Genomic DNA, 24,836 nt, shown 5'->3' on the forward strand with positions numbered 1-24,836 from the left:
TTGCCAAGGCAGAACATGATCCCTCAGCGCAGGTGTTCAGCACCTCCCTGTTGCTCCACTACGCAGCGCTACCAGTGCTCCACAAACCCATGGTGAGATATAGGTTGCTTTTGGAGTTTGTCCACACCTCTTCTAAGCAATGGCTTGTTGCAGCTGGTTAAACAACACTCTTTAATTCCTAGCTTTAGTTTGAAACTCGTGGACACCTGCTATAAATCAGTTTTCTCATCCTTAAGAATATAACAGAAACAAACAGCAGTGAGTGATGAATCACAGCCATGTGCTGCAGTGGCATACTATTCAGTTCACGTAGTTTAAACCTAAATTAGGATCAAAGCAGTTTAATAATGACATGAAATTAATGAGTAGTCAATGAACTGCACATTAGGGATCAGTACCAGTCACAGATAAATCGCAACACTGAACACTGAATAAATGTTAATAAACGCCTTCAGATAAATAGTTTTAACTAACCTCCAAAAGTTCTAGTCTCTTTCACAGGTGCACACACTCTCCACCAGCACCTGTGGGTTACAGTCCCCCTCTGCCCCATCTGGGGATGCGTCCACATCCTGCAGGAGAGGTGGGTGCCCTCACCTCGGTGGGGCCCCTGTGCTGCTCCTCGCAGTTGGTGAGGCAGTATCCAGGAGCTCCCATGCACCCCGTGAGGTGTGGGTCGCTGCCTGCAGCAGCCTGCCCAAAGCAGGCAGCTCATGGCCTCTGACTGGCAGGCTGCTCTGTCTGGCTGATGATTTTCTTCCTTTTTAAGGTGACTGGTTGGAGGGTGATGATTTTCTTCCGTTTTAACATGATCAGTTTTGGGGAGCACCCTCTGGTTTTACGCATTTTTTACACATGCACACCACAAAAGGATCGCTTGCATTCCTGTCTTAAAAGGTGGTGTTACCCAGATCATTTGCCAGGGTTGGGCCATGCCATCATCATGAGTTCCTACATCTTATTTTGATATCAGCAGTAATCTCATGCTGCATGGGCAGGGTGTAGAAGCACACCCTCCATCCATACTTTTGTGTACAGCAAGGCTGGTAAATGCAGTTCAAGTGTCATGAGATTGCTTCCTGTTCTTGGCATTTTGGAGTTTTTCTGTAAACAAAAATCTAAATTCCCTTCAAGCATCAAATAGCTGTTCACAGAAAGGCTGGTGAGCTTGCTGCAATGTACTGCAGGCAGATGAGGCTTTGTCGTGTTACAAGGACTTAAACTATTTGCCAAAGGAGCGGGCTCTGCCAGCAGTAGTCTCAGCTAAAATAACATTCTGCCTGAATTGTTCCCCAGATACAGCTGCACTTGCATGAAACTCATTATACTTAGTAAAGAAGACTCAGCAGCATCACTGGTGAGTGCTGTAGATATAAAAAGTAATGAAGAGAAGTGACTGATTGGCTGGGGTGTGCAGGAACCATGGCTTGGTCCCAAGGCAGGCATCCCACCTTTGTTTCGGAGGAAGGAAAAGCTGATGTGATGCCTAATGATCAGCCCTCGTGGCTGGAGGCACTGCACGCCTCTCTGAAGCCTTTTCTTATTGTATGGTTTTCAAATAGCTTCTGGCTGTTTTATAACATAGCAGATCACTTGGGAATATAGGCTTCTCTCCTTCCAGAGTTTATGAAATAGAGATTTCTAAGTCAACAGAGGTCAGTCAACATAAAAGCCTTGTGTGTCAAATAACCCTTCAGCAAGGTATGTGTTTGTTACTTCATTTCAGTAAATTCAAAGCCTTATAAGGTGTTGCCCTTTACAAGGCAGGGTGGTCAAGACCAGGTTTTGTTCATTAAACGGTAACACTCCATGTGAACTGTGAAGTCTGTCCGTCAGCCTTGCGCTCAGCTAATGCAGACCCCGGGAACAGACACCTTTCTGTAAGGTATGAGTGACTTTCATGCTAGGGTTTTATGCAGTTAAATCACAGGCTGTTGCTGTAATGGCAGACTTCAAATACTGCAAAAGCCACGTGTAAAGAAGCTTGGTGGAGAGACAGATCATTGACAGCTTATTTTCCGTCTCCAGGTTGATGTACAGACATCCCATTTCAGCAGGTAGTGAACAAAAGACCTGTTTCATGTGGTATGGAGATGCTCCTAGGGAGAGTTCAACTCCTGACATTCAAATGGAAGGACTTCAGTGCTCTGGTACTAGAGACCTCTGTAAGACACAAGCTGCCACACACATCCCTGTCGTTGAAAATGTCCTGCTTCAGAAGGAGCAATGCTTTTATCACCTCTGTTTCCTTCCATGTCCCGTGTCAAAACAGTCAATCTAATCTAGACTGAACAAGAGGAATGCCTAGTGATGCAGATACCTGTTCCCACAAACTAAAAGATGATCAGGAATTGGCAACAGATTTCACTGTCTTCCAAACTGGGTAAGATTAAATAGTGAAATCTTCAACTTTTGTACTAGTTCTTGAATCACCCTCAGAGCTACAAAAGTATTTTCCTGAATTGTGTGTAATATCAGTATTACCACTGCCTTGTGCATGGCTCACGTGTTCTGTAGATGGAATTAAAAGGAAGGAACAAGTAGATGTCACTATAACTGCATTATAGTAGCTTAGTGGCCCACTGTTTGCAATCTCATCTCACTTCTTGATTTAGCATTTCTCATACTGACATTTTCACAGTGTCATGTTACTATACATGGTACATGCTATAAATAGTCACAAATCCAGCATGAGTGGAGCGTAGCTCAGTATAATGAAATGAGGGAATACTTTCCAGGCAATTACTGATGTTAGAAAAGTCTCTTTACCACAAATAGAACTGAGAGTGTGAACCAACCCAGTAGTGTTTCACATTTAGCGTGGGGTGAGGGGAGTTGTGATCCTGTGAGATGCTGACTGCTCTGAACTTAAAATAGCCGCTGGTACTCCACACATCCCAGGAAGTACTCGGCATCCAGGTAATGCAGCATCAGCCTCTTTGCTTGTAAATCCAGTGAGCTGGAAAATGTGAAGTCACTGTGGGATCTAAAACATTCCCTAATACAAATTCTTTTTACCTCCTCATTAGAAGTTTTAAAATGTGACTTTGTGATCTCTCTTTATTGGCTGTGCTCCATGTTTCCACATTATACTGAAAAATGCTAGAAATACATTTTTATAAATTTCTCTTTTGTGTTGGTCTTTTGCTTGAAGCCTTGTGCAATTAAGAAGGAGAAGATGAAGTCATTACTATAATTTGTCTACCTGAAACTTCAGTACCTAGCGGAACAGTTGCACTGTGTTAAATGCCTTCTATAGAACCCGGCGCTCATTATACGTACCTTAATTTACTTCACACATCCTGTAAACACATCTTTGTCATCACTTTGCTGCTTAAGTATAATAGTAGTACACCAGTTGGACACTGCTTTGCTCTCTCTGCAGCTTAACAGACCATAACTTTCACCTGTGCTTTGTGTCAGTCAGTCTAACTTCTGAAGTTGATCTTATAAGGAAAAGTGTCAGTTGAACCAAAGGTAGTCTGAGTGTGAATTTACTAGGACTTCAGTACCAGTTTAGTAGTTCTGGCAGTCCTTGTCCACAGGTTAACACAGTGCATCCTACCAAGAAATCTGTAGCCCCAACTCTGCGGAGAAGGAGAATGCATGCTACTTTTTCTGCACCAAGGAAGAAGACTAGCAACAGAGTATCATCATCTCGTCTAAATAGCAGCTTAGAGTACAATTTTCTTTACAGATTAATTCCTCTATTGTTGTGTTTTGGTTTGGTTTTTTTACCTCACTGCTTCCTAGAAAGGTCTCGATGTCAATCCCAACTCACCCTCTTGGCAGCCTGTGCCTTGATCTAATTGTGTACTGTGTGATAATTTTTAACCCTGAACTACAATGTTTTCTCTTAGTCTCAAACTTTGCTACTGCTCCTTCTTACATGCCTTATCAAGTACAGTAACCTTTCCATCAACTCTGTCTTCTATCTACATACATTGGAGGTAATGGTACATATTAGCATGTCCTTTTCGATCTTCAGCTACACAGGTCAAGATTACTTAACCTCTTCTCTCAGAGTTTGTGAATTAACACATTTTATTATGATATTTTCATGAGGGTTTGATTTGCTTTAATTAGGCATAGTTTGTTCTTCTATGTGAGGCCTCGAAGAGAAGAGGCTTGATGAGTTCAGTTGAATTGGTAATCCCATTATATTTGAATTCAGAAGGGACCTTTGGAGATTGTCCAACCTCCAGCTCAAAGCGGGGCCGAATACAGCATGTTGCCCAAGACACTATCTTCAAGGACAGAAACTCCACACCTCTCTGGGCACCCTAATCCCATGCTTGACCACTCTCACCATGAAAAACCTTGTTTAAATAGGAATTTCCTGTATTTCAATTTTAACATACTGTCTCTTGTCCATTCACTCGATACCATTGAGAAGAGCCTGGCTGCTTCTCCTTTACACCCTCCCTTCAGATATTTATACACATTGATAACATGTCCCTGAGTGTTCTCCAGGTTAACCAATCCCAGCTCGCTCAGCCTCTTCTCATATGTCCTCCAATCCCTTGATCATCTCTGTAGCATTTCTCACCAGTATATACATGTCTCTCTCATCCTGGGGGAGCCCAGAAATGGACACAGCACTCTGGGTGTGGCCTCACCAATGCGGAGCAGAGGGGAAGCATCACCTCCTTTGACCTGCTGACAACATTCCTCCTAATGCAGCCTAGCATGCTCTTGGCCTTCTTTGCAGAGGACCTTTTCTGCTGAGCTGCTTTCCAACTCATTAGCCTGCAGGCTGTGCTGGTACATAGGGTTATTCCTCTCCAGGTACAGGACCTTTCATTTTGCTTTGTTGAACTTGGTGATGTTCCTGCCAGCCCATTTTTCTCCAGCTTGTCAAGGTCCTCTGGTTGGCAGCATGACCCTCTGGCATATCAGCCACTCCTCCCAGTTCTGTTTTTTCTGAAAAGTTGCTTATGGTGCACTCTGTCCCATTATCCAGGTTATTAATGAAGAGGTTAAATGGTATTAGCCCCAGCACACAAGTGGTGACTGTCTTCTGGCTGGAATTTGTGTCATTGATGACAGCCCTCTGAAGCCCGCAGTTCAGTCAGCTTTTTCAGTCCACCTCACTGTCCTCTTATCTAGTCTGTACTTAACCAGTCTGCCGTTAAGGAAGTTATGGGAGACAATGCCTATGTAATAGCTTAAGAGGATTTTTTTAACCATAGATCACTAACTTTATGTTCAGGTAAACCTGATGTTGTCTGTCACATGTGATGAGGGTACCATTGGAATATTTTAGGTAAACTAGTTTTTCAGTGAATTCTGGCAAAAAGTGCTCATCCTTTCTACAGGTACCAAGAGCCAGTGGTGAGCTTCAGGTAATTCTCTGGACTGGGGGCAAACACCACAGAACAAGTATCGTTAAGCCAGTTCTCACTAATGGCTGTGTTACCAGCTTTAGTTTGAGCTTCAAGATTTAATGATAAGGGTGATAATTTATTGTCTCAGTCACAAAAGGTGTTTTTGAGATGGAGCTTGAGTACTGAAAAAAACCAAACTCTGTAAAGACCCCCATGATGGGAGATCAGATTTGAAGATGACTGGAACCATAGTGCAAAGATTCATACAGTGCCTGTTTGAAAGTGAGACTTAAATTTCATGTGCTCTTTGTAGGAGGTGTATTAGCATTATTTCATAGAATCACAGAATGGTTGAGGTTGGCAGGGACCTGGTCCAAACCTCCTGCTCAAGCAGGGCCACCTAGAGCCAGTTGACTGGGACCATGTCCAGATGGCTTTTGAATATGTCCAAGGATGGAGACTCCACAACCTCTCTGGGACACCTGTGCCAGTGCTTGGTCACCCTCACAGTAAAAAAGTGTTTCCTGATGATGTTCAGAGGGAAGCTCCCATGTTTCAATTTGTGCCCATTGCCTCTGGTCATGTCACTGGGCACCACTGAAAAGAGACTGGCTTCATCTCCTGTACACCCTCCCATCAAGTATTTATATATATTGATGAGATCGCCCTGCCAGGTTAACTTTTTTCTTGGGCTTTGTAAAGAAAAGGGCCTTCCTCTTTTGTCAAGTTGCCAAATATTTCTCGATTCCAGTAGCTGATGCTACTGTCCTGTCTTTAAGTCTACTCCCCAAGATATCATCATAAACTGGTGATAATAAATCTGAGGATAAATGTGAAACTGCATATAGAGCTAGAAATCAGTGATGGTGTTTAATACAATTAGGTTAGGTTAATATGAAAAGTAAGAGGCTGAAGGATTTAGATAATGCCAGAGTTCTTGTTTTGAATAATAATTCTTTCAGCAATTGTGTCGGCATAAGCGTCACATTTTCTTTTTCCACGTATTGATTTTGATTTAATGGAATCAAAATGACATGAAAACAATCGGTGAATAATTTTGTTTATCTCGTTTCAGTAAATTGAAATCATAATGAAATGAAGAGGAATACTTACAGTCAGTTAATGTTTTATGCACAAGGCAATTATTTATCATGGCTTTATTTATCATAGACTGGGAAGTTATTGAAGTTGCCATAAATACAGAATGCTGAATTCTTGATTTACTTGCATGTATGTACATCTGATACTCCTCAAATGTCAGAGTACCATATGCTTTTGCATATAAATAGCAATCTGCAATTTATACATCACAAGTCACAGACACAGCAAGTGGGACCTCAGACGGCAGGGCTGGGTTTTAGAGGATGGCTGATGCGCTGCTTTTACAGTTGTAAGTACCATCTGTTTTGACACAGTCTGGGACCGCTTCACACGGGTGGTCAGGAATCCACGTAACTTGGTGCACTTGGGCTTGAGCCAGTTACATTTTCTAGCAGGAGAAAGCTGCCAGTGGCCATGTCTTTTTCCCAGCTTAACTCCCAAATTTCCCATAAACAAAATTTTAATCCTTGTGGTTCTGAATGAGAACTATGTGCTTGCTCAGTGCATTGTTGTATGGATATTGCCTGTGTTTGTAACAGAAGAGGGGACTGCTGACTGTCACTCTAGGGCTCTTATAATGTGAAGTGTTTATTATGAAAAATCTTTGGTTTATGTATCTTTGTTAGAGAGATGTTGGATAAGTTAGATTGCGCCGGTGTCCTGGGTTTCTGCTTTGGAGACCTACGTTTCTTTCTTTCATCCCCTCCAGTGCTCCCCTCACCCAGGTCCCAAAGGCTGGAGAACTGGCTTTGGCCAGCTCTTTGCTGAATTTCTTCCTTTGTCTGTCAGCGTAGTGGTAGCATTGTGGATTTGTAAGAAATGTAAAACTGTGGATTAAGTGAAGTTTTCTACCATTCCTTCAAAAGGCCCCGGAGACCAGCTTTGCTTTCTTAGTTTGGCCACATGTCAAAAGTGGGGAGGGATGCAACCCTAGAAATGAGGTATTTGCCCGCAAAACGAGAGAATGCTTGCCAGAATGCTAGCAGGTGCTTTTGAAGCAATCTCATTCCTGGAAAAGCAAATAAACTTTGGAAACCGAAGTGTAAATGGATGTGAGCTGATCAGGAGCAGGTGTTGCAGGTCAGCCTTCAGTTACGCTTTGCACAATTCTGATGATTTTCTGTAATTCGTGGCCATCCTACGGACCCAGGCAGGGTTCTGGATGGAATCCCTCCTAGTCTGCAAAAGCATTACTCTGGGAGTAAACACTTCTGCTGATTTGTAAAGCCTGGGAAACTCTTACCACCTTGGTGTAATTCTCCTACAGGATTGAAAAGAGCTCACCTCGCTCACCCTGGAGTAAGCAATGACATGGTAATTAATTGAGCGGTTCTTACAGAAGAGGGTTGTGTTCTCTTTTCTATTGGCAGCATTTTTTGTTGTTTTATTATCACTCCCTTACTGATAACTTAGCTGGTAGAGGGATACATCATCTGCTTTGACGTACAACTACTCAGATGGAACACCAGGTAGACACTTGCAGGTATCTCACAGGCGAATCCAGAAAGACCTGGGCTGAACCAAGCTGAATTGGGATTGTCTTTACCTTCTCATTTGGTTTTGCGTGATTTGTTGGGGTTTTTTAATCTAGAGACCTCTTCCTGTGCTGTGTACAACTCTGCCCCATAATTTGGGGGGTTGTCTCTTCCCAGATTATCAGCAAAGCCTATGCTTACAAAGCCTGAATTTATTTTAGGAAGGATATTTGTACTATTCTAAATTACATTGATTTAATGAACCTTCAGCATTTAAACTTGAGTATTAAGAGAGGAGCACAACTTTGTATCTTTATATCTCTTGCTACTGTTCCTTCTTCTGTGTAGCCTATTACTTACTATTTCTCCAATTTCAGAGGTCAAATCCTGGATCCCTTGTTAACCTGAAAGTCAGTCATTTCTCATAGTTGTGAGCCTTTAAAATGCCAATATTTGATTATGAAGAACTGTGTTCTTTTACATGAATAATTCACTTTTGGTGAATATGTTGGAAACAGTCATTCTTGGGAGAATTACTCGTCTGCTGGAGAGTTTACTACCAACTGGATGCAAGTCATCTTGATTGCACAACAAAGTGATTATATTGTCAGGTTCCTCCAGGGGCAAGAATTCCTCTGCTTTGTATATTATTTTCTGTTTAGAGCAATGTACATCTACCAGAACTACATTTCATGGTTTTGCAGGTCCTCTTGGTTTTGATCCACGTGAACAACTGGGGATTTTGAAAATGTTTCCCTCCCATAAATTTATGTCCAGCAAGTTACCTTGAAGTTCTACAATAACATAAACTGATACATCTTTTATTCCAAATTCTTCCATTTTTGAGAGGTGGAATAGTGGAATGCTACACCTGACTGGAGCAGCTGTCTGGATTTCTGCATTTTGAAGTTGGGAGCCGTTAGGCATTTGTTCCAGTTTTCTATATAAATTGCAAAGATACATTTGCATCAATGCAAACTTCACGTAAGCATATCATTCAGAGACAGAGTAGGATCTGTTTGCTCCCGCTCAGTGTCACTCTAAGCAACTGGTTCTGGCCACATATGTGTAACTTGAGAATCAGTATTGAGCAATGTGCACTCATCTTACCTATATTTATCTGAAGTGGGTTTTAAATGAAAAATTAAGATCAATACATTAAAAAGGGGAACACAGAAATTTAAATGTTGCCTAGTCAGGTAGAAAAGTGTTTTACCTGACAAAATTTTGACCTTGGAGTATCTCAGAGTAACTCAAAGAAAAGGCAGAATATAGTTGTAAGCCTGTTTCACTGCACCAAGTCGTTTTCTGGATGAATTGAGAAGGTTTTTTGTATTCACCAGGATGGAGTTCCTGCGTTAATTAGGAGTTTCTAACAGCTTGTCGGGTGGAGAGAGAGAGAGGATGGCAGGCTTTTTAGTGTGATTTTGAAATTAAGCAAACTTGCTATCTTTCTGTTGTCTTACTTATCTTAAACCTTTATGTAGAAGTATATAGAAGATGCATATATATAAGCATCTTGTAAATGCTTATTTTCATTTTAACCAATTGTTTTGCACATTTCAAAGCAATGCATTGAACAGCAAAGGACTGGATCCCTATAAGTGTGGTAATCCTGAAAATGGGGGATGATGAAATGCAACTTGTCCTGTCCATTGATAATCCAGTCCTGAGAACCCAGCAGAGCACCGGATGCATCTCCTCTAGGTGGTATGGGTTAGGTTGGGAGGTGGTAACTCCGGATCTGGAGGAGGTGGGCAGGGGGTTCTGCACTGACCAGTGGGTTCATCTACATTAGCATTTTTATTCAGGTCCAAAGCTCACTTTTGAAACAATTCTCCCCTTATTCCCGGCTTACTACATTTTAGCTACCGCCACAAGGTGTCTGAATTCAGTTACTCTCATGGAAACCAAAGCAAAAAATATGTTCTGGCAGGACACCTAAAGCACCGAACGCAACCCCTACTGAGCATTCAGGTTTAGGGATGAAATTAGACATTGCCCAAAAAACTAACACCCACTTCCCAGGCCTGTGGATGTTGGATTCTCAGCAGTAACAGTTTTGCTCCACAAAGCTCCTCTTTCTGGGCTGCACTCCTTGCTAATGTAGATATAAACTAGCTCAGGTGGAGAGGCTCCCTGACATACTGCAAGGAGTTGGGAGAGGATCTGACCTGAGAGAGTTTAAGAAGAGCTTGTACTTAAGCGTCTGTGGAATTAATTTTGGGGTTAGATTTACTGAACGTAGAAAAAATGCACCATCCCATCTACCTCTATATAACTTCCCAGCAATCATGCACTGACAAACCCTGTTCTCAGAACTGACATGCTAGTATCATCAGTGGTGCCGAAGGAAAAATTATGATGCTATGACTTCATAAATTAATAGGTGGATTACTTTTTTTCTTTTTTTTCCCCTTAGTCTTCGTATTTTTATCTCTGTTCAAAAATATGGGGATAAAATGAATTCTCGCCAAGTGGCAGGGGACAAAGTCAGTGGGGGGGAAATCAGTTCCAGCTTTTGACAAATACATTGTAAGGAAGAATTATTTGCTTAATAAAACTGTAATGATTACTTCACTTGCAGTGCTGTTTGACTTGAAACTTCTAGTGTGAATATGCCAGGAATGCAAGATCAAGTCTCCAAATGTACATGGAGGAGTTTATGGACTAAAGAAAACTGGAGCTTGACATCACAGGGAAGTTACACCAGTATAATCCAAGGTGTAAAATGTCACAGAAACTACTGTGAAATGGCTTCAAATTTAAGTTAACATATCCCTCTTCCATATGGTCTTGTAACAATGCCTCTAGTCTTGTACAATAGGTACAGTTTCTTATTACATTCTATGGGAGGTTTTTAAAAACTATAAAAGGTTATTTTAAGTTCTGTGGAACTGTTCCTTCCAGGAGCATGTGGATGCAATTACTTCATGAGTTCCAAGGCTGCTCATTCTTACACTGAAAAATTGAGCTTTGTCACAGGTCTTTGCTCTCAAAAAGAGAGTTGCATGACCTACAAGATCTCACAGCATAAGAAATAAGTTTTAGTCTTTGCCAAATTTTTTTTTTTATTCCTTTAACCTTACTTTTCAATCTAATTTTCTGTGTTGATAAGAATAAATTGCCTGGTGAGAGGGAAACAGTAGCTGTAATCTATCTCAGGTTTATTTATACTTTTGTATGTCTGTGTTGGAAACAAGCTGGTGAAATACAGACTACATGAAATCATCATAAGGAGGCCACTGAAGGGGCATAGTATATTGCATAGTTGTCACTGAGTATTTGTCAACTGGGATGATGTTTCAAGAAGGACCCTTTAGGGATCTGCCCTGCTGTACCTTACAGTATTCGTTAATAGGTTGCTAGACTTTCCATCCCTCTTCAGAAGCCATCTGTTTGAATTGAATTGAATTGGATTGAGACACAAAACTATCAATATACAGAGAAGCAGGTTAAAATTTATGACACTGGATCTGCAATATACTTGGAAAACTGGAAATGAGCACAATTTGAGAAGGTTGCTCAGTACTCGATATGCTTTTGAAAAAATAGAGAATTAAGGAGAGAGAAAGCATACTACTCTCTAAGGAGACAGGTGTGGGGAAGATTAATAGATTATATAAACATGGATGAAGAAAATAAATGGCCAGGCAGCTGTATGGCACATGGGAATACAGGCAATATGTCAAATCACATACTGAATGCATCATCCTTCTGAGACTGTTGAAATCTGGAAGGTTGACAATGTGGTTTCCATGAAATATAGGTGGGAAGGACTCCAGCCACTGCTGGTAAGGTGTGGTGGTGTGCGGTGCTCAGTTTGCAGCATTGGGCTTTAAGAGAAATACACACAGGTTGGAGAAAATTTAAAGGAGAAACTAGGAGAAACTGTGAATATTAGTGAAGTGACTAGGAAGAAAGGGCTGAAGTTTGAGCAAATGCATGTGAAAAATACTTACAGGAAGAGTGGAGACCTCTTGTTCTTAGCAATCACTAGGAGAGGGGCAAGAAACAGCTTCTTGTATGAGCTGGGTAAGAGGAAAGACTTAGAAACTTGATATGGCGACAACACTAGAACAGGCACCTCAGTGAGCTGAGTAATAGCTATCCCTGGAAACGAAGAGCAGGGCAGACACGCACATCGGACAGGGGTTAAGTGTACTTGGTGCACTTGGAGAGAGACGAGAGTGCTCATCCAACTCTGTTTCTCATTCTGTACATTCTTGATTATAAAAGGGTGCAAAATCACATAGGTATCTCTGTCGAGCAACCCTTTCCCTCTGGCATACTTGACCACTGCAGCTACGTGCAAGTTTGTGCAGTGAGTTTTGTTCCAGCTGCCTCTTCGCTATGGTGGGCTCTCCGATTCCTCCCAGCCTCCCGGAGCTGAGAGGAACTGAGGTCGGTAGGGTAACTTAGCCTGAGAGAAACGCCTGAGGATGCTTGCCATGTGAAAGATGCTTTTTTGTAGGTATTGCTTTTTCTGGGACACTGTGCCAATTGCCCTGTTGTAGCCTGCTGTCCCTTCTGACTCCTTTTTCTAATCTCCTTTAAGAGCACATGGCCATATTTGATATCTGGCTGTTAAATTCACAAATCTGTCCTTGAATTAGCCTGCAATGTTCTCCCTGCTGAAGCCTGTCAGCTACTGCTGTTCCCCTGTGCACCATAGGCCGTAGCTGCTACAACTATTAAGGTCCCACTTTCTCCAGTCTGTAGGAGCAGTGCTTCCATGGCATGCACAAAGTTGATGGTATTGTGGTAAAAATGTGAAGTCTATACCCATATTGCACATGGTAAAATATATATGCAACACTGTTATTGAAGAGATGCTAAGTAAGTGACGTTTCTGTGCTATGCGTAAATGCTTTTTGCACACATTATTTTGCATCTAACATTTTGGAAAAAAAAAATGCCGCTTGCTTTTTTTTTTCCTCAGCTCTACTGACTTTTCAGAGCCTGAACATAGTTCGGATTAATTCTTGCCGTAGTTTTGCTAAAAACCTCAGTGGTGACAGCAGATCAACACGAAGGATCCTTTTTACTTGTCAGATAAGAATCTGAAGTTTGACCGATACATACAAGAATTTGCCATTTTAATTTTGTTATCTTGAGGAGCTCAGCATAGGATTCCCTTTAAAAAAGGCACACCCGCAATGCCGTAGGGGAAGGTGCCATTGAATGGAGTCAGACTTCAAGCACGGAAGGTTGTTCGATCTTAAAAAGTCCATGCTGGGCTACAAACATCAAGCATCCCGTGTTAGTGTGCATCGCTGGACTAACAAAAATACAATATTTTCTCTCTGGTTCTGAAATAGGAGACTGCATGTTGTTGTCAATGCCAGAAAGAACAGCGACTAGATTTTGGTTTAAATCATATATATTTAAAGGCTTTTTTTCCCCAGATGTATGTATTAATTGGGAAACAAACTGAGGGGGGGGAACAACTTTGAAATAAACCAGATTCCTAATGGAATAAGAAAAGTCCCTCCAGTGCATTTTCTCCCTCTGTGTCAGCTTTTATAGTTCTGTTTCTGGCACGCATCTTTTGAGATTTCTTTAAAGATTGTTAAGAAATTTTCTCTTACATCAACAAACAATTTTCAGAGCCCGAGCAAAGCTTTAATAAAAAGCATCTTGCACAGAAGGTTGGTAATCAGGGAGGGAAAGGGGCAAAAGAGGTTGTAGGGAGGGAATCACAGGGCTGCTTTGTGATTTGGTTTTTACTTTCTAAAATCACCAAAATGTAAAGTTGCATTTCAAGCTTGTAAACAATTGGGTGTTTTTCAGGAAAAGAAATGCTTGTATAGGGCATGTGTGTGTAAAGATATGTATTGAGAACTGCAGTCAGTACCTTTGTTTGCACTTGTGGGGTTGTGTTTACTAATGTCACACTCTCATTAAGTTGCCCTGGCTCAGACGGACTCAGCCTGTTAGCTAGCACTCAGTAAACGGTGAAGAACAAAATTTGAAGGAAACCGTTAGAGGTTCAGATAGTGCTGTAGGAAGCCCCTCCCAACAATACTTGAAAAGCCTGGAATAGGTACAGTAGACCAAGTGTTCTGCTGAAGCTTTAAATGCTAGCAAAAAGCTTTCCAAGTTTTTACTGGCAAAAAGCTCCTGGACTCACCTGCTGTTTTTTTTCTTTTCCCCTTAGGGGTGTACAACGAACAGTAAGCGGGAATACCTCTGTACAGAGTTCAGCTGAGCTACCAGCAAAATTCCTGCCTGAGAGCATATTGCATTACAGGCTCAGCAGACCAGTAATGCTCTCTTGACTCTCTTATTTAAACATAATGACAACACTACAGTCTTTTTCCAAAATACTTTGGCGTGGAGAGACAGGGCGCGTGTGTATGTATGTGTATGTGTCTGTCTGGAAGTCCATGCCCCAAAGGTGGAGGGAGCAAGTTTCACATGATGGACCTTCAGGATTGAAGGTAAAGGAAATACGGGATGCACATCTGGAACTGCTATACTAATGAGAGAATTAAAGAGAGCATGAAGCAAGCACGGAGCACACCCATAAAACAGAAGGTCAAACCTTTTTTAACTCTAGGTCTAAGTTAAAAACCACATTTTGGTAATTCATTATGCACCCAGAATGTCTAAGGTATTGATTATTCACAGAGCGCACTGGAGTGACGAAGGAATGCCACATTTGATCCAAAAGGAGAGGAGATGAACCATATTAGCTTAGTGCTTTGATCGCCAGGGGAGGGGGGGAGAATCATGGAGTATTAAATGCTTTTTTATACTTAAGTAGGAATGGAGAGTAGGGAAGAATGTAACCCCGCAGAGATTTTTAGGTGTTTTCAACAATAACTGACTAAAACTGTATGTTTTCAGAATATGCTGGGAGACTGTCTTACAGGAGGTAATCATTCCCACAGTACTAAAAATTGTTTATAGCAGATGTTAAAAAATTAAACTTTTTGATTTTAGTTCCATCTTTTTTGTGTTGTAGAAACAAGTGTTTGTTCTCTGGGTTTTATTTATATCATTTTGTTTTCCCTTTCTGTGCTGGTTTGTATACAAACAAACAAAAAGCCCAAAGCAAATGAAAAAGTAAAAGGAAAGGAGAGGAATTCACAATACCAGAAATATGCAGTAGATACATCCAGTACTTGAAATTAATGTGTATTCTTTTATACTAGAAGCATCCTTGTCTTAAAATCTCAAGAAAAGAGCAAGAAGTAAAGGCTCCAAGTCTGCCACATCTTCTGCACATGTTTAATTTCAGGCACTGTCGTTGGTTTTGGTGGTAATGTGAGGGAGGTCAAACATATGGTAAGTCCCTGCAAAAATTAATCTAGGGGGCTGTTGCCTAAGTGGTCTGTGGAGTCAGTGCTTGTCTGCAGGAGCCTGGCTGCTGCTGGTGTTTCGGGTTTTTTCTCTCCAGCTGTAAATCTCATTTTTAAAACACCAGAGTATACCAGATGCTTTCCAAATAACACTCCTCGATGCAATTATTTGCAATAGCTGCCAGGGGGGTATGTGGAGATCTCAAAGGGGAGCAGAGTGTCTGCAAAACCCACTCTGCATTAAGATACGGTTCTTGCTCAAAAATACAGAAAAACCTGGGTTAGGTCCATGTAGTCATAGCATAGACTCAGATGCCTTGAAGAAAATGCTTTTCTTGTCACTTGCTGAAATACTGAGTTTCTGTCTAAGTAAAACAGGATTCAGAAGGGGAAGGAACTGGGTAGTGTAGGTTTTTCCTTCACAGCGTGAGATGATGATTTTGATTTCTCTGCAACTGAACTGGGTGATCTTGGGCCAGCTGCTGGACTTTGTATCTTGGGTTCTTCAGCTACGTATCTGTGCCTCTCTCCCTTGCAGACACCCTGTGAAAATGCAGGCCTGTAGTTGCTACTGTTGTGGCTAGTGAGATCAGAGCGTGCCTGTGCTGGGCTTGATGGGGAAATTCACGTGTAATACTGATCAAATTAATCTAAAACGCACTTAATTTTAAAACTCTGCCTAAACCCAGATTTGGGCAGGTTTGTTGAATGCATTTCTGGCTCTACTCTACTTAGCCCATATCTATGCTGTCACAGTCACAGACCTGTAGAGTCAGTGTTGCTTAAGGAAGTAGCTTTACACGCTTCCCTGAAATGCCTGAACACTGAAGTGATAGCAGAAGAGGTGACGTGGAGAAAAGCCTGTCACTCTAAAACCACTGTTCTTACTCCATTTGTGATATTTGTTATTCTACTGGGCACTGAAGTGTGGTTCCTGTATTCATCTCTGGATGGTGCTTTCCTTCGTAAGGCATTTCTGTTGAGATCAGTACTGAGAGGTCAGAGATGGAAGGCGTGTGCTCTGCAGCAGCATTCATCTCATACACTGGCTGCATCTTGTGTAGCTTACTGCTGAAATATCTCAGGGTCTCTAAATGTATTGCCCATTTCATTTGCTTAACTATCAAAATTATATCTTAGTTGTCTTCCAGTCTTCTACTTGCTTTGCTTGGAGAGCTGGGAGCAGGAGTGGAAATGACTTGTAGGCAGCATTGTCAGCACAGAGGGAAAACAGTTGAAATAATCTTACAGCAAAGGCAACATTTCTTTGTAGCTCAGGCCCCTTATTTTTGTGCCTGCTTTTGACAGTAAAGTGAAATAAAGAAGGTAAAGAAGTAGCAAATTATTTTGTGTGGGGTTTTTTTGGGTTGACTGCTTCCAGCGTGACAGCCCTAGCTGAAAGAGAGTGTAAATGTTGTGCAACAGCTCTGTAACAAGCTTCCAGGCATGCTGTTTCTTCGCCACTTACTTTTCCGGGCTTCTTTTTTCAAATCCAACTGAAGTTCACGTTTGTCCATTGGAAGGGAGTGCTTTCTGTGTGCAGATGAAGAGGCACAGTTAACCCCCTTTCAAGAACTAGTTACTGGGCTCTTGGTTGAACTGTGGAGTCCCAGTTTGCATGAATGAAAAATGACCATCTTTAATGGAAGAAGATAAGTGTATGGAGTTGTGTTTTTCCCCTTTGCCCAGGTTTGGCAAAGAAAGTAGTATTTGTGAGCTCTTCTTTGACCTCCCACTGAATGGCTGAAGGAGCTGAGAGGTGAAGAACCACAGTATTCCTCCCCTAACCGCCCACTGCTGCCTAGGTAGTGCCAAGGTTATGGCCACTTATTCTGTCAAAAAAGTCTGCGACTCAAACGTACTCATTTCTTGCAGTGTTTAGTTGAGAGTATAAAGAATTAAAAACCCTGGCCTTTTACTACTGTCTCCTCTTCATTACAGGGCTCAGACCTGCAGCCTCTCCTTTGCTAGCACGGCTTTGACAACGCAGCTAGGGCTGCATCTCTGTCATGTAACCAACACTAAGGTGAACAGTGTTTTCAGAGTATACTTTAAAACAGATTTTGAAATATGTATGTCCTCACTCTCAGTGGTAAAAATGACTGCTTAATCCCCAACAAACCCCAAAGCCCATCACGTTCCATTAACAGATGGGCTAGCAGGGTGCTGTGCTGCACAGAGAGCTCTGCCTCCGCCCACCGCTTACTGAAATCATGTGTTTTGTCTTCCAGACTCCGACCTGAGCATGCGGACACTCAGCACACCCAGTCCAGCATTAATATTTCCACCGAATTCCCCTGGTTTCCAGAATGGCAGAGGGTCGTCAACGTCTTCATCCTCAGTCACTGGGGAAACTGTTGCCATGGTCCACTCGCCGCCTCCAACCCGTCTCACTCACCCTCTCATCCGGCTGGCGTCCAAGCACCAGAAGGAACAAGCCAACATAGACCGGCTGCCTGACCACTCCATGATCCAGATTTTCTCCTTCCTGCCCACCAACCAGCTGTGCCGCTGTGCCCGTGTGTGCCGCCGCTGGTATAACCTTGCCTGGGACCCCCGACTTTGGAGGACTATTCGCCTGACTGGCGAGACAATCAACGTAGACAGGGCTCTTAAAGTGCTGACCCGGAGGCTTTGTCAGGATACACCCAACGTATGTCTCATGTTGGAGACGGTAATTGTTAGTGGCTGCAGGCGGCTCACAGACAGAGGACTCTACACCATTGCCCAGTGCTGTCCAGAACTGAGGAGGCTGGAGGTGTCTGGCTGTTACAATATCTCCAATGAGGCAGTCTTTGATGTCGTGTCACTGTGCCCAAACCTGGAACACCTGGATGTGTCAGGTAACAGGAAATATTTCAATACAGATGCGTCTGGTTCTAAAACCCTCATGCTCATCAAACCCTTGATGACAAAACCCTTGACTCCTTGACCTTGGCCCCACAACTGCATGCTTTCCCTTTCTGTGTTGTCTTTCAAAGTGGGAATGCCAGTCTCCTGACACAGTACTGGTGAGACAGGTGCCGCTGGAATCTCAATGCCCCAAATGCCAGCAGCACCTCTTGAGTAGCCGGGCTTCCTCCAGTGGAGACAAGCTAGCAGAGGTGGCCCATTCAAATAGCACGAGTACTTTGTATAGAGTTTTGCACAAAGCGCCCTTACAAGGGCCCATGTTACAGCCAGTGCTACATCATATGGTGAAGCCTACTTAATTCAGCAACTTTTTCATATATATATATATACACACACACATATATATAAAAAACTTATATGTAGATTATATATATAATGTATATGTCTGTAATCTGATAAGTGACTTGAGGAGGAGCTCAGAATCAGTGCAAGGCTTTTGTCTGGGTATAAATATCAATTTTCATCCCTAGCTAAACTTCAAGGTCCCCTTATTTCCATTGCTATTTTAATGAGACTTAGCTGGCTTGGACTTTTTTTTTTTAAATAGTGTATATGTTTGCTTAGTGGCATTGTGCTTTTCCTTTCACCCAGTTACAATGTATCACTGCAGCTGTTTAGATCAGCAGAGATGTTTTAGACAATTTCCTCAGACCCGCTCTGGGGAAACAAGATGTTTTTTGCCAAGGTCAGCCACACAGAATTTCCTCTCTGCAAATAGATTGGCACTTAATGGAAAGGATGTAGTCAAGCAGAGCACTGAGGTAAATTTGATGTTCAATACTTATTTTGTGATCTCACTTGTTATCGGTCTAATGCTGTTATTAATCAGCCAGACCAGATTTGCCATTGCAGAGGTACTAATGACACCAAGCAGGACGAACTGGGGATAGGAAGCGATGCTATTGAGTCACACGTACCCAGATAAACTGATTTTTCCAAGGCTGCCTATCAGTGTATACACTGATTTTCTGTCTTTTTTCTGCCTTTTATTTTTTTTTAACTGATTTATCCAACTCTTTCACTTAATGTTCCTAGAACGGCAGAATGTCATGGAAGGCATCAAAACAAATAGCATCAAATCAGAATTATTCACTTTTTGTGATTTCTCTCTGAAACTGCCAGGTGAAAAGGAGTGTCTGCGGGACTCCATGGGAGTCCTGTCCCATGGAGTCTATTCGCAGTGACCTTGCATGAGAATTACTTATTGTCAGTATGTGCTGACATTAGTTCTGGATTGCTAACCACACATCCAGGTTGAAGCATCTTCCGCACCAGGAGAAAATGTATGTGCCTGTGTGATCTAGACCTAGAGCTACATATCACTTTGAAGGCTGTCTGTAACCCTGGCATATTTGTGTTTCTCTTACTACATCCTCTAGGGTGGTATGGAGAGTTGAGTGGCCCAAGTATCCTGGGCTTGGAGAGACAGGGCAAGTAGAATTACTGAGCTGAGGGTGAACTGTCTTGGCACACCAGTCTGTTAGCTGACACCCTGAGTGCACCTGCGGGCTTGTAGGTGACTGAAAATGCTTTGGTCCACAGCTCCTACTGATATATATGCTGTAGACTGAAGGTGACTTTTTCAAAAGCAGAGAAAATGAAAGGATCATACCAGGTCTTGAAACAGGTTCTTTGGAGTCTGTCGTGATTTGTGGTTTTCCCAAGCCTGTTACGTTCAGACTTAGAAGGTGGTATCTGCCCCTAAGAGCTCATCGTAGAACCATAGAATCATAGAATAGTTTGGGTTGGAAAAAACCTTCAAAGTTCATCTAGTCCAGCCCTCCTGCAGTGAGCAGGGACATCTTCAACTAGATCAGGGTGCTCGGAGCCCTGTCCAACCTGACCACGAATGTTTCCAGGGATGGAGCATCTACCACCTCTCTGGGCAACCTGTGCCAGTGTTTCATCACCTTCATTGTGAAAAAAATTCTTCCTTCTCTCTAGTCTAAATCTGCCCTCATTTAGTTTAAAACCTTCACTCCTTGTCCTATCGCTACAGGCCCTGCTAAAAAGTCTGTCCCCATCTTTCTTATAAGCCCCCTTTAAGTACTGGAAGGCTGCAATAAGGTCTCCCCATAGCCTGCTCTTCTCCAGGCTGAACAACCCCGACTCTCTCAGTCTGTCCATACAGGAGAGGTGTTCCAGCCCTCTGAGCATTTTGGTGGCCCTTCTCTGGACCCGCTCCAACACGTAAATGTCTTTCCTGTGCTGAGGGCTCAGAGCTGGACGCAGGACTCCAGGTGGGGTCTCACCAGAGCAGAGTAGAGGGTCAGAATCCCCTCCCTCGACCTGCTGGCCACGCTGCTTTGGATGCAGCCCAGGATATGGTTGGCCTTCTGGGCTGTGAGAGCACACTGCCAGCTCATGTCCAGCTTTTCATCTACCAGTGCCCCCAAGTCCTTATCATCGGCAGGGCTGCTCTCAAACCCTTCATCATCCAGCCTGTAAGTTTGGTCCAAAGTATGTAGAGAGTGAGTAAAATACCAGTCTTTGAATTTTGTCTTGACAACAGGACAGGAAAGTAATTTTAATCTCACATTTTTCTTTTTGAAGTATCCTGGTTTTGAACATGCTCAGAAGTCAGGGTGTCTGGGTTCAGACATGGCTTTTGCCTCCATCTGAATTGAGTCTTGTTTTGACACCACATTTTTCATTCTGATGTGGGTAATTTTGGAGGATGTTTTGGAGGCAGGATTCCATTTTCTCCTCCTTCTGTCTGTAGTTAGGAGGACAAGGCTTGCACCTACACTCTCAAGCAATTCTCAGGACTGAAGAGGTTCACTGGTTTGGTTTCATACTGAGCAAGAGAAGTTGGGTACATGTGCTGGGGGATAGCGCTGTACTTGTAGCTAGTTAATTAAAACCCAGTTCACAGTTGTACATCTAGTTGAATCCCTCTCCCCCTTGGATGGTTACTTGGCAGCAATAACGTACCAAAGTCTTTAATGTCAAAACCAGATGTTCATATTAACTTTAAGAGTTTTCCACAATGTAAGTTCTGTTACTCTCAGCATCCACTTTGTGGGCAGGTCTGAGATATCTCTAGAAGTTGGTTGAGCTTGACTGCAAGTTATTATCTAACATGCTAGCCAACATTTTTTCAATCTGTTTGGAAGTTTCTCCTCCCTTTTAAAAATCAGTTATACTAACTTTATGGAAAATCCTGTTACAAGAGCTTTGTTTTTACATTTTTTATTATTTAGGACAGCAAAATTGTTGCAGACCCAGGAACCTGTCATTTTGCCTAAAAATCGAGCAGTTCTATATCAACATGGACTCTTTTTCTGGTGAAACCATTTTGAATATCCTTCAGTGTAGCCACTTTTACAGTGTAGCCAAAGTAACTAGACAAGGCAATGCTGAGCTTGTTTTGAGCTTGTCAAAACAGTGATTACACACCGATGTATGTGACTGCAACCCTGCTGTGAGACTTCTGACCCATTCACTTTCCAATTGTGGTCATTAAAGTATTCCTTTTTCTTGGATCCTCAGCAGATAGAACGTTCTCCTCAGCCTCGTGGACCCTTCATTCTCACTTAGTCAGATTTTAAAATTGAATTCTGGTCAGCATGTAAAATATCCAGACTGACTCCTTAATCCAGCAACTTCCTCAGGCAAACACAATAGTGACAGCTGCGTCAGGTCCAGCAGAACTCTGCCTAGGTGTCAGCTTCTTCTGTGGAAACCCAGCTCAAGGATGGGGACTCCTGTGGTGTGTTTTGTATCACCTACTCCAAAGAACATAATTAATATTGTACTGCTTCCCTTTAGCAAAATCACTTTGCATTATTTGAAAGGAAACATATTTCCAAGGATTGCACCGTAACATACACGGGTCTGCAACACAGTCTGAAGAGGAAATAGCAGCATTCAGTTTTAAGAGGATGTTGTTCATTGAACAAAGTGCTTTGCTTCAAGGTCCCAGAGCTTCTGTATGACCTGTGGACAATTTGCCCATTTCATTTGTGTGACGCCTAAGGTAAAATTTGCATCTGTTCAAATAAATTTGAAGCCTAAATTAAAAATCCAGCTGCAAATTCAAATGATTAATGTAGAAATCGCATGGCAGGTAGCAAACTGTTTCAAGTCCATATCCCATGCTTCTTACAGCATTTGTGTGAGCCCACTGGATTATCTCAAAGGATATTTTTCCTTTTTGTTTTTAAGAACTGAAGCATATTCACACCCTCCACTTAGGCTCTGAATGGGAACCTGTTTATGAAATGGTAGGGGTTTGGGTCATTCAAGTTTTTGAGGTGGTCTCCATGAACTGTCATGCTCTTTACTTCCAGACTGCAGGATTTGTGCAACATTTCTGATACATGGAGTTCTAAGGTTGTCATCCTAACTTTTCTGGTGTTTCACGGGTTACGTTATCCCTGTTGGCCAGTGTTTCAGCGATACGAAAACACTCTTTTTATCCCTACCTGAGGGCACCTCTTTAGGCATAAGCTGCAGAATTTGTCTGAGTAGACATTCACGGCTAAAACTGTTGGGCCTTGACTGCTAACAGGTAGACACTCCCTTCTTCCTTGCAGCTGTTTCTAGCTATGTTAATGCAATGTGCCCAGCTGAACTTGGCACAGATAAGAATTTCCCTTCAGGAGCCCGAGACTGCCAGTTTGCAGTGCAGCAGAAACGGCACGTTCCAAAAAAAAAGCTTTCATTCACCACCATGCACAGAGTGGAGGTTAAAAATGGCAGAAGTCTATGAGCGTGTTTTTCCTTTTAATCTAGCTCTTTATCTTTCCTGGCAAGGTCTGGTGTTTCTCCTCTAGTGTAGTTACCTCCATCCATGGCCAGAGTTTCTCACTTGAAACAGTCTTTTTCTGCGACTGTCCATGTCCTCCCATGCCCTTACCAGTCTATTGGCTGCTGCTGACTCTCCTCATTTTCCTTAGGTTACCCGAATCTCCACCCTTCTGCAAGCACATAGTCTTGCCATAGTTTTGCATCCTTCCCACATTGCAGGCTTGGGGCTGGATTCACATCTGTTCTCCAAATGCTTTTTCGAGGGTGGGTGGGGTTTGTCTTTTTTATAATGGGGTTGGATGGTGAAAGCCTCTGATGTTAGTTTACAAACTCAGCCAGTCAGCAAGGAGACTGCCTCTGATCAAAAAGCTGTGTTGGTTGTCATGTAGTACCATTTTCTCAAATTGTCACTGGGTTTCTATTGCAGTAACAGATCATAGCCTGTCCCTAGATAAACCTATGACCGTCGTTTTACATTTGGGATATGGACAAGATTGGTCTGTCGCTTTGCTGGTGCTCAAAATCCCAAAGCAATCTCACTGACTCCAGTGGAGTTTATTATTTCCTCTGATGTAGGGGCACATCACAACAAATCCAGACTAGTCAGTCAGGATGATTCTGCTCTTGCAGCATGAAGATATCTTCCTCATATCCAGCATGCAATTTCAGGCCCACCTTTCTGGTCTTGCTGTGAGATTCGGTTTTATTGCTTGCTTACGTTCGCTGTGTTTTTCCACTTAGGCTGCTCCAAAGTAACATGCATCAGTTTGACTCGCGAAGCCTCCATCAAGCTGTCTCCCTTACATGGGAAACAAATCTCCATTCGCTACTTGGACATGACAGACTGCTTTGTCCTGGAGGACGAAGGACTGCACACCATTGCCGCTCACTGCACTCAACTGACCCACCTGTACCTGCGCCGCTGTGTCCGCATCACTGACGAGGGTCTCCGCTACCTGATGATTTACTGCACATCCATTAAGGAACTGAGCGTGAGCGACTGTCGCTTTGTCAGTGACTTCGGCATGCGGGAGATTGCCAAGCTGGAGTCGCGCCTCCGATACCTTAGCATCGCTCACTGCGGCCGGATCACAGACGTGGGCATCCGTTACATAGCCAAATACTGCAGCAAGCTGCGCTACCTCAACGCGCGGGGCTGCGAGGGCATCACGGACCATGGCGTGGAGTACCTCGCCAAGAATTGCACAAAACTCAAATCACTAGATATTGGCAAGTGCCCTCTGGTCTCAGACACCGGCCTGGAGTTTCTAGCCCTCAACTGCTTCAACCTGAAGCGCCTGAGCCTGAAATCATGTGAGAGCATCACTGGGCAGGGCCTGCAGATTGTAGCTGCCAACTGTTTTGACCTGCAGATGTTGAATGTGCAGGACTGTGATGTCTCTGTGGATGCTCTGCGATTTGTTAAACGACATTGCAAGCGCTGTATTATAGAGCACACCAACCCTGCCTTCTTCTGAAAGGACACCCCCACCTGTCGTTACAATGCAGTATTAAAAACACTGATGTATAAACACACGCTCCCATATTCAGTAATGCTGTCTTTTCTATAGCTCATGGGAGTCAGCTTTTCTTGTATGTTGTGGGTGAGGGGGGGTTTCTAGAGGACTATTTTGTTTGCTTTCTGTATGACCACTTTTTAAGGTGCAGTGGGTCTCCGTGGAGAGGCTGCCTTAATGCAAAAGCAATGAGTGCTCAGCATCCCCAGTGGGGTGCCATTTCCGTAACAGCCATGATCTTGTCCCAGGCTACAGTAGCTACCTCCAAAGGAAACAGCACATAATCCCTCCTTTGGAAATGCTACTAAGCTGTGTCAAATACATCTGAATTCCAGCTGTGCTCATGAAGCTGACTATGCAATATGTGTCTGTGTTCCCCAACCTCTTCCAGTAAGGCTGATAAAGCATCCCCTTGTCTCCAAGTAGTTTCTCTTTGGTAGTCGT

At 42.9% G+C, this 24,836-nt stretch overlaps 1 protein-coding gene across 1 annotated transcript in view; it reads left to right on the forward strand.

Annotated features, from left to right (window-relative positions):
- FBXL7 (F-box and leucine rich repeat protein 7) overlaps positions 1–24,353 on the forward strand; it is a gene marked incomplete at its 3' end in the record, with an annotated part of 188,573 nt that extends 164,220 nt beyond the window's left edge. Inside the window, exons 3-4 of the mRNA XM_082014599.1 lie at positions 17,442–18,053; positions 23,617–24,353. Coding sequence (XP_081870725.1) covers positions 17,442–18,053; positions 23,617–24,353 — 1,349 coding nt within the window. The remainder of the gene's footprint in view (positions 1–17,441; positions 18,054–23,616) is intronic.
- Between the last annotated feature and the right edge of the window lie 483 nt (positions 24,354–24,836).

This window comes from Phaethon aethereus, assembly GCF_964289735.1.
Source record: "Phaethon aethereus genome assembly, chromosome: 2".
NCBI lineage: Eukaryota > Metazoa > Chordata > Aves > Phaethontiformes > Phaethontidae > Phaethon > Phaethon aethereus.